Genomic DNA, 13,921 nt, shown 5'->3' on the forward strand with positions numbered 1-13,921 from the left:
GGCCAAGTCAGCATTAAACGTAGGAAAGCGATCAGAGACTGAATGATGATTGGTCTGCATGTGATTGGTTCAGAGCACAAAGCAGCAACTTGATATCCTCTTTGCTGCAAAGTACACTGCTGTTATAGTCATGCAGAGCATGAATGATGCTTTGCATGAACAAAATGATGACCTGAGCCTTTAGTTTTTCAAAACTAGGACTTGTTAGCAGACGAGAACTAATTCACGATGCACAGAGGTTTGTATCCTGCCTGGTTTTCATCTCAGCCGTCGCCTGTGCACTGCAGCGGGGGTCTCATGGTCACCTAGCTGCTGTCAATAGCAGCTTTGTTCAGGCTCCAGCCATTCTACCTCTCTGATTGAATCAGCCCTTTCACCACAGATCTGCCTGCAGTTTCTAACAGTCCACACACACTTGCTCTCCTCTGCTCAGTTCCAGGAAGTAGAGTAATACATTCATTTGAGTTGAGCAACATTTTTCTTTATGGGCACTAACATATCATAATATGATATGAGATAATATGAGAACATTTGAATTTGCATTTGTATATTCCAGTAACAGACATATTTGGTTTTTTGTCAAAATACTGAATACTAAAACTTTTCCACTCACAGGAACTTTTTATCCAAGCAGCTTTTGTGTAGCTTAAAACAAATGGTTTCTATCTAAGCTAATGACATTCATAAGTCATTAATAGACACAGTTCACGGGTTTCCAGGTTTGTGAAGATCCTCTTCTACCAGGATGTGCTCTTTATTCAATCAGGACCCCCTGACCCGCTGCACTGACAATTGTAATCATTGCACGATAACATGTACACGTACACACTTAGTTATTTATTTGTTTTGTAATGGGGTAAAACAACAGATGACGCAGGAACTGACCAAACAGATTTTATTAGTAACGTACATCAACTTTTGGTGTGATTAAGAAAAGGAAATTGACGTTTTCCCTGTTTTCCCTGGTGTCTCTTGTTGCTGGTGCACTTTGTGTCAGTCTTTGTTGTGTGTGTTCTTCTGTCTGGGTGTGGTGCTCCTTTTCTGCTCCTTCAGCCAACTCACCTGTACACCTGAGACCCATCAGCTAACCGTGACCTGCAGCATCTGTCTCAGCTTAGCTCTCCAGTTCCATTGTCCAGTTCACCCATTGAACTAACACAATGGCTCATTCTGGCCGCTCTGAGGGTCTTCGTGTTATTCGACCTTTTTCCGTAACTCCTTGTTTCCCTGTGCCTCAGGTCCATGACCTGAACCGGCAACGTGAGAAAGACCAGTGACCAGTTGAACCTCATAATCATCATCATGGCCTTTTTGCCATAGTATCTAAAAACTCCAGATCCTCAGTTTGCCATTTAAACCACCATGAACATATCATCATATCTGTTGTATTGAAATGGATGCTAGTTTAGAGCTTTCCAGTTGCATCAACTCACCAAAGACAGATGTAATGCCAGAAGTGAACAGGGCCTATTTCCACAGAATACATTCCACATATTCAGTTCATAAAATTCAATTCATTTTTATTAATATAGTACTGACAGCAGTCACCTCAAGGGGCTTTTATATTGTAGGTTAAATAACCTACAATGTTAGAATTCCACATCTTAGATCCCAACACAAATACTGAAGACATATAAATTCCTTCCACATATTAAACGCCAGATATTTTAAGGCCTTGGTGGCTACTCAACCCTTTGTTCTGGTTTTATCCATTTGATTTCTCTGTCCACGTCTTCTACAGTTTATTTTATTTTTTTTCCCTTTTGGTCATTTTTAACATTTTCTTGTTTTTTGTTTATTTTGTTTTTGAAAATGACAACAAGAAAAACAAAGAACTGAATTAAAAGGGGATAAAACACATATCAGTGACTGAAAAGGTCCAAACGACTATCCTTTGAACATACAATAACAATCTAACAAGATTGCACTAAAACAAAGACCAAAGAAAATTATTAATTAAGAATAAATATTAAATAGAGAGAAGAACTGAAATATATGAGAAAATACCTCCATTTTGTATTGATTTGCCTCAAAAATTGACAATCATTTTTTAACTTTTACATACATTGTCGTCACTATTCCAGATGTTTCCCTCATTTAGAAGATTCCCTCTTTTTTAAATATCCTTTTCTTTTCTTATGTCTATTGAATTTCAAACAACCTCTGAATACATTTTGGGGAGAGATTATCTTGCGCTTTGTATATTATCATAGCAATGATCAGCTAAATCATACAATTTTAAGGCATGCAGTTAAATGAATAATCCATTGGTTGGTTCATAATAATCTTGCTGTGGCTGCAAAGTAAGTACAACGTAAACTGTTGGAGTTGTATGTAGTGATGGGAAAGTAATATTGCAAAACAGGGATGAAATTACAAAAGGAATGTCAACTTCAGCTATGCTTTGGCTTCACTGATGTGACCTGTGACACCCAATCCAGAAGCAAACAAGCTTATGTTCTCAGCCTCTGGTGGTAGTTCAGATCATCTACTGATCAGAAGGTTGGCGGTTCGATCCCTGGCTGCTCCAGTCTGCATGCCAAATACGGGCATGATACTAACCCCAAGTTGTTCTCTGGTGCATCCATCAGAGTATGAAGGTTAGACAGAAAGCACAGAAAAGAAAATCTGTAAATGACACATGGTGTAGAAAGTGCTTTGACAAGGCAGATGGCCTGAACTAAGCCACATGGGCTCTGCACAGGGTGGTGAAGAGAACCAGTTGTTGAAAGGGTGAGAAAAGTGAGGATGCTGGAGGCAGAGTAGAATTGGAGCTGGGTGAGGTTGGTGGCAAGTTAAAAACAGGTCAAGGACCTCAGGCACAGGTAAGCAGGGTAAATGGCCTTTACACATCCAGTCATCCACACATTCACACACACATTCACACACTGGTGATGGCAGCTACATTGTAGCCACAGCCACCCTGGTCACATAACACAAAAAGAGGGCTTGATTAAAGTATACATGGAAGTGAGTTTAGTGAAAGAAGGGAAGTAGAGCCCACAGACCACATTTCCAAATATAGACCCAACATACAGATCTGTAGATACTTCAGAAAGTGCAACATTGCATTAGTGTTTAGAAAATAAACACTAATGCAAATCCAAATTCACCAACTGTCTTTAATTATGATAGCTCCCACATACTCATAAGTTGTACATTCCTGAGAACTGTGACCTCGTTTCCCTCAGTTTTGTCTCAAACATCTTTTCTAGGATTATCAGCTAAAGCTGTCCTCAAAAGCATTGCTCTTATGATTTAGTGTCACTCAGCTTTTGATTCACCTTTACTGCTTTGCAGCTTTGTTTCATGTGACACTCCACTTGCATGAGAGGTCGTCATTCATTTAGTGTTCTTCTTTGCTTTTACCCTGACTGCAATTTCCTGTTGAAATCTTCTGTTCCTCGACACAGCACTAAATAAATGTTTCTGTGTTTCTTGCAACAGGATGTGGAAGCAGCTTAGTGATGAGGTGTCCTTACTTCAGCTCCCTCTAATGCCTTTCACTCCTATGAGTTTCTATCTTTGTGTGGTCTATACACCACGGTCAATATTTGCACTAAAGGGCAGGGTTAAAGGCCACTCCTCGTAACACTTCACTCACCAGATGCACTCAGCCCTGCCCTGATAACACGGATCTGACGTCAGCTGTCTCCACACGCACAGAGGATAGACCTGCCTGAACAGGATGTGTTTTCCTGATTTAAAATGAAACACCTGAACTGACAAATATTCCCAAGGTGTTGTTCATCAGTCTGTGCAGTACAGACGCACATTTCACTCAAACTGCTTGTTGCTCACATCAGTCACACTTCAAGGGAAAACACAGCAACACTTGCTCAGTATTTAAACATTTATTTAATACACTGTGTACAAAAGAATTCAACTGAAAATGAATGTGTATGAATTTATTCATACAGTTCATACCTTCACAAAAAAAAAAATGACAACAAAACCAAAAAAAATCCTGAAGCACACTGTCAAATTTATATAAAAAAAAATGTAGAGGGTGAAAAGTTAAAAAACAAAAACAAACCAAAAAAAACCTCTTACAGTCCCACAAGAGACACAAATGACTGTTTTCACAGAAAACACATAATATAGGCGACCCACAGAGGGACTCATCGTTCCCATCTTTAACACTGACAACACAAACCCCTCCTGGATTTAGACGAGTACAGAGGTGACAGGCAGCGGCTCTTCTGACAATAGCATAGCATGTTGTGATTGCCCCACCACGCGCTTACATATGACACACTGCTCTCGGAGAAAAGCAAAAGCAAAGCAAAGGATCTACTCAGATCAGCAGAGTTCATAGCAGCAGTTTTCTCAGGGGTAGGCAAACTCAGGCGGTTTAAGTGTTATGTTTCTTTACAGGCCCAGTTTTCAAAAATCATAGATGAAGTTCAGCTGGTTTTTCTAAAGTTTTGTCTCATGCAGGAAGGGAAAACATTTCCAATTCTTCTGTACAAATCTTACTGATGGTGCAACAAAACTAGAGAGCAACACTATAAGGAGGAAACGAAGTGGTGTGCTGAGTTGGACGTTTTCATTTGGCCAACTCTGTTAATGATTTGGAAAGTGACAAAGCAGACAGGCACCAAGCTGCAGCAATTCAGACGTAGTGGGGACACATGGTAGCCCAATCTCACTGTTAAAAATGAACACGATAAAAACAAAGTCACATCAGTGATCATCTCACAGCCTTCCAGTCATTCATTTACAATCTCTTGTCTTCTCTCTTCTTGTTCTGTCACAGACTCTTCAGTTACCAGCAGCAAGCTTACTGTTCAGGACAGATCATCCTGGTCTTTCCATAATTGTCTAAAGACAGACGTCTGCATTAATTGGATCGCCGTTAACGGCTACTCTAGTGTCTTTCAGTTATTCCCGGGCTGATGGCAACATCAGCTAGTGGCCATGCTGTGGGTGCTGATTATGTTGGTTGTTAGCGGGGTATTTGGGGGGCAGTGGTGGTCCATTAACACCAGGGTGGTAGAAAGCACAGCTGCCCTCATACCTGCAGCTTCCTTTCATCATGAAGTGACGACAAACAGGCCTCTTGGACATGTCTGCCAGGAGAAAACAGCATTATAGATTTAAGGGTGAAGTATGTGAAACAAAGAAGGTGAGAGCAGCAAATTGGTTACTACTATATGACACTTGTATTCAGTACATTTGAGTGAAACATACTCTAAATGCTTCTGCACAGTCTGCAAACTTTGCAAACACATTTAAAATAAGACTTGAAAATAAGGTACCATTCATATTGTTGTGTCCTCCTCCTCTGGGACCTCCTCGCCCTCTGCCTCTAAATCCTGGGTCTCCTCCTCCCCGACCACGGCCTCCTCGGTGAAAGTGCCCCCCTCTGTGGGGCCCTCCTCTCATCGAGTCATCTCCCCAGTAGTTGCCGTCTCCTCTCCCCTGACCTGGCGGTGGTCCCATCATGCGTGGGCCTCCACCGCCACTGAAAGGTGGTCCGTGGTTGTGAGGGGGCGGGGGGTGGTTAAACCGAGGACCACCGGGTGAACTGTTGGGCGGGTAGCCACCATTCATGGGCATCTGCATGTGCATGGTGTTCATGCTGTTCATGCCTGGACCATGTCCCAGCAGACCCTGGTTGACTGCAGAGGAAGAAAAAGAAGAAGTAAGAAACAGACGGACACGACCCTACGGTAACATATTTAATATAACAATTTAATTTAACAGTTAAAGATGAAAATGAATTCAGTTAATTCACCTGGTGGAGGTCCACTCTGGTTCTGGTTCTGATTCTGAGTCTGCTGGAGGGAGCCCAGCAGCTGTTTAATTTTATCTGAGAAGTCTGGTTGCTTTATCAACTCTTCAGTAGACTGGTTACCAGAGGGCCCCTGATGATAGACAGTTGTCATTAGTTACACTGGCCAGTAACAACAAAAAGAAAACTTAAACCAAGTGCAGAGATATTTTACAAAAACTTCCATAATTAGAAAAGATGCTACTTTGTGATGATTGTCCTGTATTTACCATTATGGATGTCAGCAGCTCCTGTATATTGACAGAGGGAGGCACAGTGCTGCTGACAATGTTGGAGGCTGGTGGGCTGCGGGAACTGTTGTTCAGGTTACCAATGAGATTGGCCAAGACAGGCGGCAGCTTGGCGCTCTCGCCAGAGCCTGGTTGTGACGTCGTGTCCATAGGTTCTACGTAGCCGTCATCCTGCATTGACGAGTCCTGGATTGGAAATCAGACTGAGAGCTTAGTAGGCTGGTGGTACACATGTAGAATATGTAAATGACAAGAAATAGAATTGTAGAGAGTGTGTGTGTTTAGTGAGCAAACCTCATCGAGTGGGATGAGACGGGGGGGCATGGGTTCATACGGCTCTGGATCTGGTTCGTGTGGACTGTCAGGCACACTGATGATGAGAAAGGAAAGAACACTGTAAACACCAAATTCTGGTTTTAATAACAGGACAATTTAACTTTTTGGTATGAACATGGTAAGACTCGTTTCTTAGAGTGGCCTAAAGTGGCTTTTCCTCATTTTCTCTCAGACCACAACAATGGCGGATGCCCATACAAAGCAAGACCAAAGCTACTAATATGAAGAAATGTATGTAAATGATGCTTGAAATTGTAATCTCAGGCACACAACTGAGGGCGTAGCAGCACACATACTGTTGAAATGTCTTCTTCTACATTTTGGTATCTGTAATGCACAGCTTGATCCTGGAAAAATGCACTTACTAACCACCACGGATACATATGCCCTACCTCTCTTTGCTGAGAAAGATCTCTTGCAGGATGCCCATTTCACGGTCTCTTTGGGTGAGTTTCTCTGTGCTGTTTGCACCTGAAGTAACAAGACTGCCAGCCAGCGTCAGGGGTCTTGGGGGTGTCCAGGGGACTCTTTCTTCCATGGTATCATGGGAAAGCCGACGAGCCATTTCAAATGTCTGCCGGTCCATCATTAGCTCTCGTTTTGCCGCCTCACCGAAGTCCTTAATTTTGTTGACATTGACTGTGAATTAAGTATAATAGCATTAATAGTTGTTGTTTTTTGATGATTTACAGACCAACTGTAAAAAGTCAACTCAAACACTTTGGTATTTGAACCCTCCAGCTTTACCTCTTTCTGTCTCGTCCAGATCAAAGTAAAAATAGTGTTTGAGCTGCTCCTCTTCAGCCCAGTGAACCGTCTTCTTCTTCTTGCCTTTCTTGGTCAAGCTTTCTTCTTCTCCACGTGGCTCTGCCAGTGCATTTGGTTTCTCGCCTGTAAACAAGACCCAACAAGGAAAACATTTTATGCTCGTTTCCAACAAAACAAGAAAACACCCTGGAGGCAACATGTGCTCATTACAAATCATCATCCTCATCATCATCTTCAAGAACTAACCATTGTCAGAGGGCTCTGGGTCCTCAGAGGGAACAGGGGTCCCAGGCTGCTCAGGTTCCTGGTTTTCATCTGCAAGAGTGCTGGAAGCAGCACTTTCTGGAGATGCTGGTTTTGTAGAAGATGCAGAATATACAGGTTTGCTGTCGAATGGGCTTGCCTAAAGGAGACAAGGCAACAGTGGTGAGTATCTGGTGAGAAAAACCAACGATTCTGTGCAGTTTCTGTGTCTCACACAACAACAGACTAAAGAATTCTATACAAATTAACAGAAATACAGCAAAACAATGTCTATAATTTTCTGTCAAGCAAAAAGATTAATTCTGGGGATATTTACATAAAACACAACAATAATTTTAAAAATGACAAAATTAATTAAGAACAACAACAACAAGGAAACAAAATCTTAAATAAAATCTGAGGTCAGACTGTCCTGAGATCCATCACTACCTTGTTAGTTGTGGGGGAGACCACCTTGGTACTAGCTGTAGCGTTAGCACTGGGTTTCTTTTTCTTGATCTTGATCCCGGGAACTGGGGCAGAGTTCAGAGCATCTAGGAAGCCAGTGCACTCCATTGCTGCAGGAAGAAAAGAAAACAAGATTACTGATACGTCACCATCATGTCCTTGTATTTAAGAGCAAAAGTTCTTCGGTGGGTATATGTGAACTCACGTTGTGCGGGAATGATTTTGACTTTGATCTCCTTGGCGGAATTGGAGGGTGTATTTAGAGGTTTATACTTTTTCTCCTGAGGTGGAGCATCTCCTGAGCCAGAGCTGTAGATGAAAAAAATGAACACAAGAAGAAAAATGTCAGTACTGCAGTGTTAGTACCACCTGAGGGCACCAGTGAGAAAGCTACAAGACTATGATGCTTTGCTCACAGAACAGGCTGTTGTGGAGGTGCAATACCTGTGTCGTTTGAGGACTGGAGGCTTGATGTTGTACTTGCTACCCAGCTGTGGGGCAGCTGGCGTCTTCTTAGGAGGGGCTGGGTTGGGAGGGTCTCCGATTTCCAGTCCTAAGTAACATAAAACACTGATGCTCACAAAGAACTTAAACAATTCCATTTTATTTATTTACTACAACTTCAGAACAACAGTCCCCTTAAGGTGCTTTATATTGTAAGGAAACCCAGTTTTAGAAAGAACCCCAACAATAACACAGACATTTATGAGCAATCATTTGGCAACAGTGGTAAGAATAAACTCCCTTTTAACAGGAAGTTTCCCTTAGGCGAGCCAGGCTCAAGGAGGGGCAAAGTTGGTGAGGGAAACGACAAAAGCAGAGGGAGGCAAAGAAAGACAAAGAGACAGACAAGACACACTATTGGAGAAAGAGCCAAACAGCTCTCCACCTTTACCTATGGAGCGAATCTTAGTGTGGCTGGGTGCATGAGCTTTGGGTTTGTCCTTCTTCTCCTCATCTCCACCTTTTTCCTTCAAGTCACGCACAGGCACCTTAGTCTCCTCTTTCTTCTTTTTCTTATCTATAAAAGACATATAGAAAGTCTTTAAATCTGATGCCTACAGGATACTTTGATGCCAAAAAGAAAAGTAGATCTGTACCTGCAGGAGAGGTGGTACTGGCTGAGACACTTTGGGAGCGGATTGTAGCCATCCAGCCATCCACAAGCACAGCAGCCAATTTCCTCAATTCTACAAACAAAAGACAACACAATAAATTGAAAATACACTGCTGCCTATATTTAAGAGGTTTCATTTCTAATGTAAAACTAACTCACCCTCAGTCTCCGCACTCTTGCTCAGCTGCTTCACCAACTTGGCAGTATTGTTCTGGGACAGATTAAAAGCAGGTTAGATGTTATTGTTTCTCTATAGATTACAACTATAAACACAACAATAAAAAAATACCTGTTTTAGGTGATCGACTTTAAGGGGCAACTTCTGCAGTGTTAGCAGGATAAGTTGAAGTAGAGGAGAGTTGTTGGTGGTTTTGGAGTAGGTGAGCCAGGCATTAAGCAGCTTGTAGCCACCAACTCTGATAAACCTAAGTGAAAGAGCGAACAACAAATTATAGAGAAGGCATGCAAGGATAGACAGAAATTGAATAACCAGCAGGTTTTGCCACAACACTATTTTACTGGGACAAATAATTAAAAACAACAGTTGGGTAAATTACACAAACACACAATTGTTCTATAAACCTCCCACCCCAATTTTAAACCTACACTCCAGAAAGTACTAAAACAACTTCACACAGCTCTATTCATGCTACAAACAGGGATGTGTATGCTGACACAGTACATATGCAAACATCGACAGCGTGGTGGCGCCTCGGGGCAGGGTGCTTGGATGTGTTTGGATGAAAAATATAAGAAGTCAAAAAAAAAAAAAGTGTGACTTGAACTGAAAGTTAACAGCTGTCATGCTTTTATCAAGTCCAGTGAATGAGAGTAACAGAATAGAAACGTGACCACAGGATGTGATTTCCAGCATACCTGTTAAGAACATCGTGGGATTTCGTCTGCAGCAGGATGTTCAGGTACATACATCTACTGACCATCTTAGTTGAAGCTTTCATCAGGCTGCATTGGGAAAAGGTGTTTAGAAATCATTGAGTTAAAGTCCTGAACTAAAGGTGTTGTTCACAGTGAGTGCATATTCACATTTCAATTTCATGTCAGTTCTTTACCTAAACACTTTTGGGACTCCTTCCAGACTGCGGAGCTCTCCATCCTTGCCCAGCAGAGCCTCCACACCTTTCAAAATCTCTCTTGGGTCTACTGGTCGCCCTGCCATACCCTAAAACACAATACTATATTAAATACACTCATCTACATCACACAGCTGTATTACATTTGTGTTATATGGAGATGTTTTGTCTGTCGTAATAAGTATCACATCAAGTGTGGGCTATTTGTCTGCCAGATAGAAAAACAGGGCACCGTCCAACAGAATTCCAACCAGACTGTCTTTTAGACTTTTGACTAAGACTACAACCACCCACCCCACACACACACGCGCTTCTCAGGGACACACATTGACAACTGTATTAATCAGATCCCTTAAAATGTGTCAGAACAACAAAGTTACAGCAGAGTCAGCCAACAACCACTAACACATTCAGATTCCACTTTGAAACCGGTCCTACAGCAGCTCAGAGGATGACAGCACCAACCTGTTCAAGGACATTCCACCAAGAACACACGTGCCACCATACGCCAACAAGGCCCTATTATATCCACTGTACTGCACCAAAGGAGGCCTCTATGACCAACTATCTAAGAAATCATTTAAATGTGTGTGTATATGCGTGTGTGTGTGTGTAGAAACACAATCTGAAACACAAATCACCAAGTACAGACAGTCAGTAGCATTTTCTTGCAGCCATATAGCCATAAAGGTTATATGTGCTGTGCTGTCTTGTACTTGAGGTGTTTGGAGTACCAGCTGCAGTAAAGTAGTGACCAGGCCGGGTCACTGCTACTTGCTCTTCAGTACCACAGGGGGTCTGCTCTCTGGGACTTTTACTTGCAGGACAGCACATTGCCATAATGCTTTCATTTTGTGTGCGAAGAAACCCTGTTTATTCCATTTCAAGCTACAATTAAAGAAGCAGGAGCAACGCAGACAACTATGCACATTTATAAAGTTCATGTACAAAGCTTCACACCTGCCATTAATCGTTTTTATTTATTTCAATATTTCACTACTAAAATAAAAAAGAATATTGAAAATCTATTTACCTTGGATTTCATATGCTTATTTCATCATACATTTCCACTTATGTATCACAGCTATATAAAATAGTTCAAAATATCCAAAGAGAATACTTTTAAGTAATGCTGAATATGACTTATCAGTGTTTGTTTTTAATAACATACATCTATCACAGTCATATTCATTTGTGCAAAAAATATAACTTTGTAAGAAAAAGAGAAAACAAACAAATACTTTATACAAACAAAATCTACTGTCATTAATTAATTATGACATCTAATGAAAAGGTGAATGGTACAAAGATTATATGCAATGAAAAAATAAAATATGATTAAAAAGAACTGTATGAAGAATGAAATGCTTGGAAACTGTGACATTAGTTTGTTAATCTTCACCTGTGGTCATGTGATCATAGTGTCAGTTTCTCTGTACTGGATTATTCTGTTTTAATGAGATAACTGACAGTTATCCCAGCCAGAAGGCACAAGTCTAGCCACTTACTGCCACCTATAGGTTAGTTTTTGCACATTGGCACTGCACTCTCTGTAGTAACAACACATTTTAAATGGAAACACCTGTTAAACATCACATGAAGCTGTCACAAATTAAAGTGACTGTAAAGTTTAAAGGTGTTGGGTGTTTACTTACTTTTCATCTTTGAAAAGTGCAATATGAGCCAAACACAAACAGTGAACACTCAAGCACATTTGAATGCTCCAGTGTTTTAGATTATTATTGTGTTAATCTGAATAACCCTCAAATGATTCATAATATAACTGCTCGAACTGACCTTTATAATAAGCATGCACTTTATTTTCTTTCAATGCATTTCGTAATGAAACATTTTGCCAATTTATGGAAATGTCATGATGTGAGGAATCAGTTAGGTCTTACCCGCGTAACTGTTGTAGTAGAAGTTTTATATAGTCTCAGACCTCCACAACACTGCAAATAACTCAAATCCTGTAAATGTCACAATTGTTACACATATACACACAATCAGTGGTTATACATGACCCTGGTTGCTGGTTCAGGAGGAGAAGCAGTTTTGCATAGACATACTGTGTTGTTACTACACATCACCAATACCTTATGTAAAACAAATGTATGGCTTTCTATGCTTGGAACAAATATATCGTCACTGTATCGTTCATGGTTACTCAACAGACGGCAAATTGAATATATTCAATCAAGAAGCCTCAGAAGAAATCGAGCAACAGTGTAAAACGCCCTCTGTTATATAAGGGCAACTGAAGCAGCCTATAAAAGGCTGCTTCTTAACCTGAAATCTGTCACAGCAGAGGGCAGGCCTGCTCCTGCTCTCAGCTGCTTGACGAAGGGGAGGGAGGAGGAGGCTGCCTGCTAATCAGAGCACTCCCTCTGTTAACCACTTCGGCGACAACCCAGCTCCTTCACAAACAATCGCTGTCACAGCGGAGACAGTACTGATGGAATAACACAGCGAGCACCATATGCGTATCAAAGTCAGACAATGCGATGGCGTATGAGTCTATACTTGATCTGCACAGCCGTTTGCCAAATACTCCAAATGTAGTTCCGAGGAAAACACGGCTAGCCCTCGGAGCTGTCCCGAGGACAAAAAGCAAATCGCAACTAGTCCACCATATTTGTCAATCCTGTTTGCTCCCCGGTCATCTTGCAATCTTTATCCTCAGATTGCCGAGTACCTGGTTTAGGCTTTTCGTGAACTCCCTGTGCTATAATTATCGTCATTTAAACACACACGCATACACACACACACACATACAGTGCTTCACAAAATGTCCACAATCCTCAAACTAACGCAATCTTTATGTATAGATTGCGGTGGGTGTTCGTTCCGTGGATCAGCCCCTACAAAACAAAATCTGGCAGGCAAAAAGTCCGGCTTCATGATCTGGAAAGTTCCCTTCTGTGCCTACGGCAATCTTTATGAACAGATTGCTTATGGTTATTTTACGAATTTTCCAGTTATATCTTTATTTGTATAATTACTCAATTCCGTCTCACACACGAAGAAACGGAGCATTTTGCTTCCGTCCACGTTCCTGTGTGAGCTCATACTACAAGGCTATGCTCAAATTATTTGCTAAGAACCAAGCTAACATACGGTGCCTGCTAGCCAGCTACCGCTAGGTAGCCTATTGTCTACGACTAATTTCATTTGAGGAATTTCAATTCAACTTCAAAATCAACTTACTATTGATAATATAGATCCTCAGCGTCTCGGGAATATTATAGTGTGCTTTTAAGGCACTTATAGATCCTATTTAAATAATTTTATGTCTTCAACCTTCATGGTTTTAATTTCAACTGAAAAACTTCTTGTGGGTGGGGCTGTGATAGCTAAATGCTAGCCTTTCCTTCAGGAACAAACTGGAGGCAAAAATAGTAATCAAATGTCCATTACTTGAAGAAAAAACATGAATTTGAGTTGTTCAAAGTCCTCGACGGCTCAGTCTTCGGGAAAGCAAATTCATACCTGAAAAACACACAGAAAGCGCACATTTAATTTCATTTGTTTACAAAATTCCCATCCATCATCAACATCAACGTCCTTGAATGTTTTGTTTTATACACTCAGCAGTAATTTCGCATTAAGAGCTGAACAATGCGTCGAAAATAAGCCCCTCTGTTTTTCTGACTTGACTTACCTTTGACCAAATCCAGGAATAAGCGCGTGTAGGAGGGATTTACCTTTTATACTACGTGACGTTTTTAACGTCACCGGAAACGTTTTTTTTACGTTTTCGTTGAAACAAAATGGAGGATAACGGTCGTTCTTTGCCAATCAAGGACAATATGGCGCATCTCACATTGTTGGAAATCTAATTTTGAATTACTCCTCGTAATCGCCATTAATG

General features: G+C 41.1%; 1 protein-coding gene across 2 annotated transcripts; it reads right to left on the minus strand.

The window, feature by feature from the left end:
* Nucleotides 1-3,851: 3,851 nt before the first annotated feature.
* Nucleotides 3,852-13,619, minus strand: ppp1r10 (protein phosphatase 1, regulatory subunit 10). Of its 2 annotated transcripts, none has more exons than XM_080862362.1 (18): nucleotides 13,468-13,619; nucleotides 10,030-10,139; nucleotides 9,836-9,922; nucleotides 9,249-9,384; nucleotides 9,119-9,170; nucleotides 8,943-9,032; nucleotides 8,738-8,863; nucleotides 8,287-8,395; nucleotides 8,048-8,151; nucleotides 7,825-7,952; nucleotides 7,378-7,534; nucleotides 7,111-7,254; nucleotides 6,756-7,002; nucleotides 6,322-6,397; nucleotides 6,007-6,213; nucleotides 5,741-5,870; nucleotides 5,262-5,624; nucleotides 3,852-5,072 (listed from the first exon to the last, which is right to left on the minus strand). In XM_080862362.1, the coding sequence occupies exons 1-18, from the start codon at nucleotides 13,480-13,482 to the stop codon at nucleotides 4,912-4,914; spliced, it is 2,442 nt and encodes an 813-aa protein (XP_080718488.1). In that variant the 5' UTR covers nucleotides 13,483-13,619; the 3' UTR covers nucleotides 3,852-4,911. The 2 variants fall into 2 exon arrangements, with proteins under 2 accessions (XP_080718488.1, XP_080718489.1); XM_080862363.1 differs by having other exon boundaries at nucleotides 3,853-5,072; nucleotides 13,258-13,479.
* Between the last annotated feature and the right edge of the window lie 302 nt (nucleotides 13,620-13,921).

This window comes from Rhamphochromis sp. 'chilingali', assembly GCF_963969265.1.
Source record: "Rhamphochromis sp. 'chilingali' genome assembly, chromosome: 17".
Taxonomy (NCBI): domain Eukaryota; kingdom Metazoa; phylum Chordata; class Actinopteri; order Cichliformes; family Cichlidae; genus Rhamphochromis; species Rhamphochromis sp. 'chilingali'.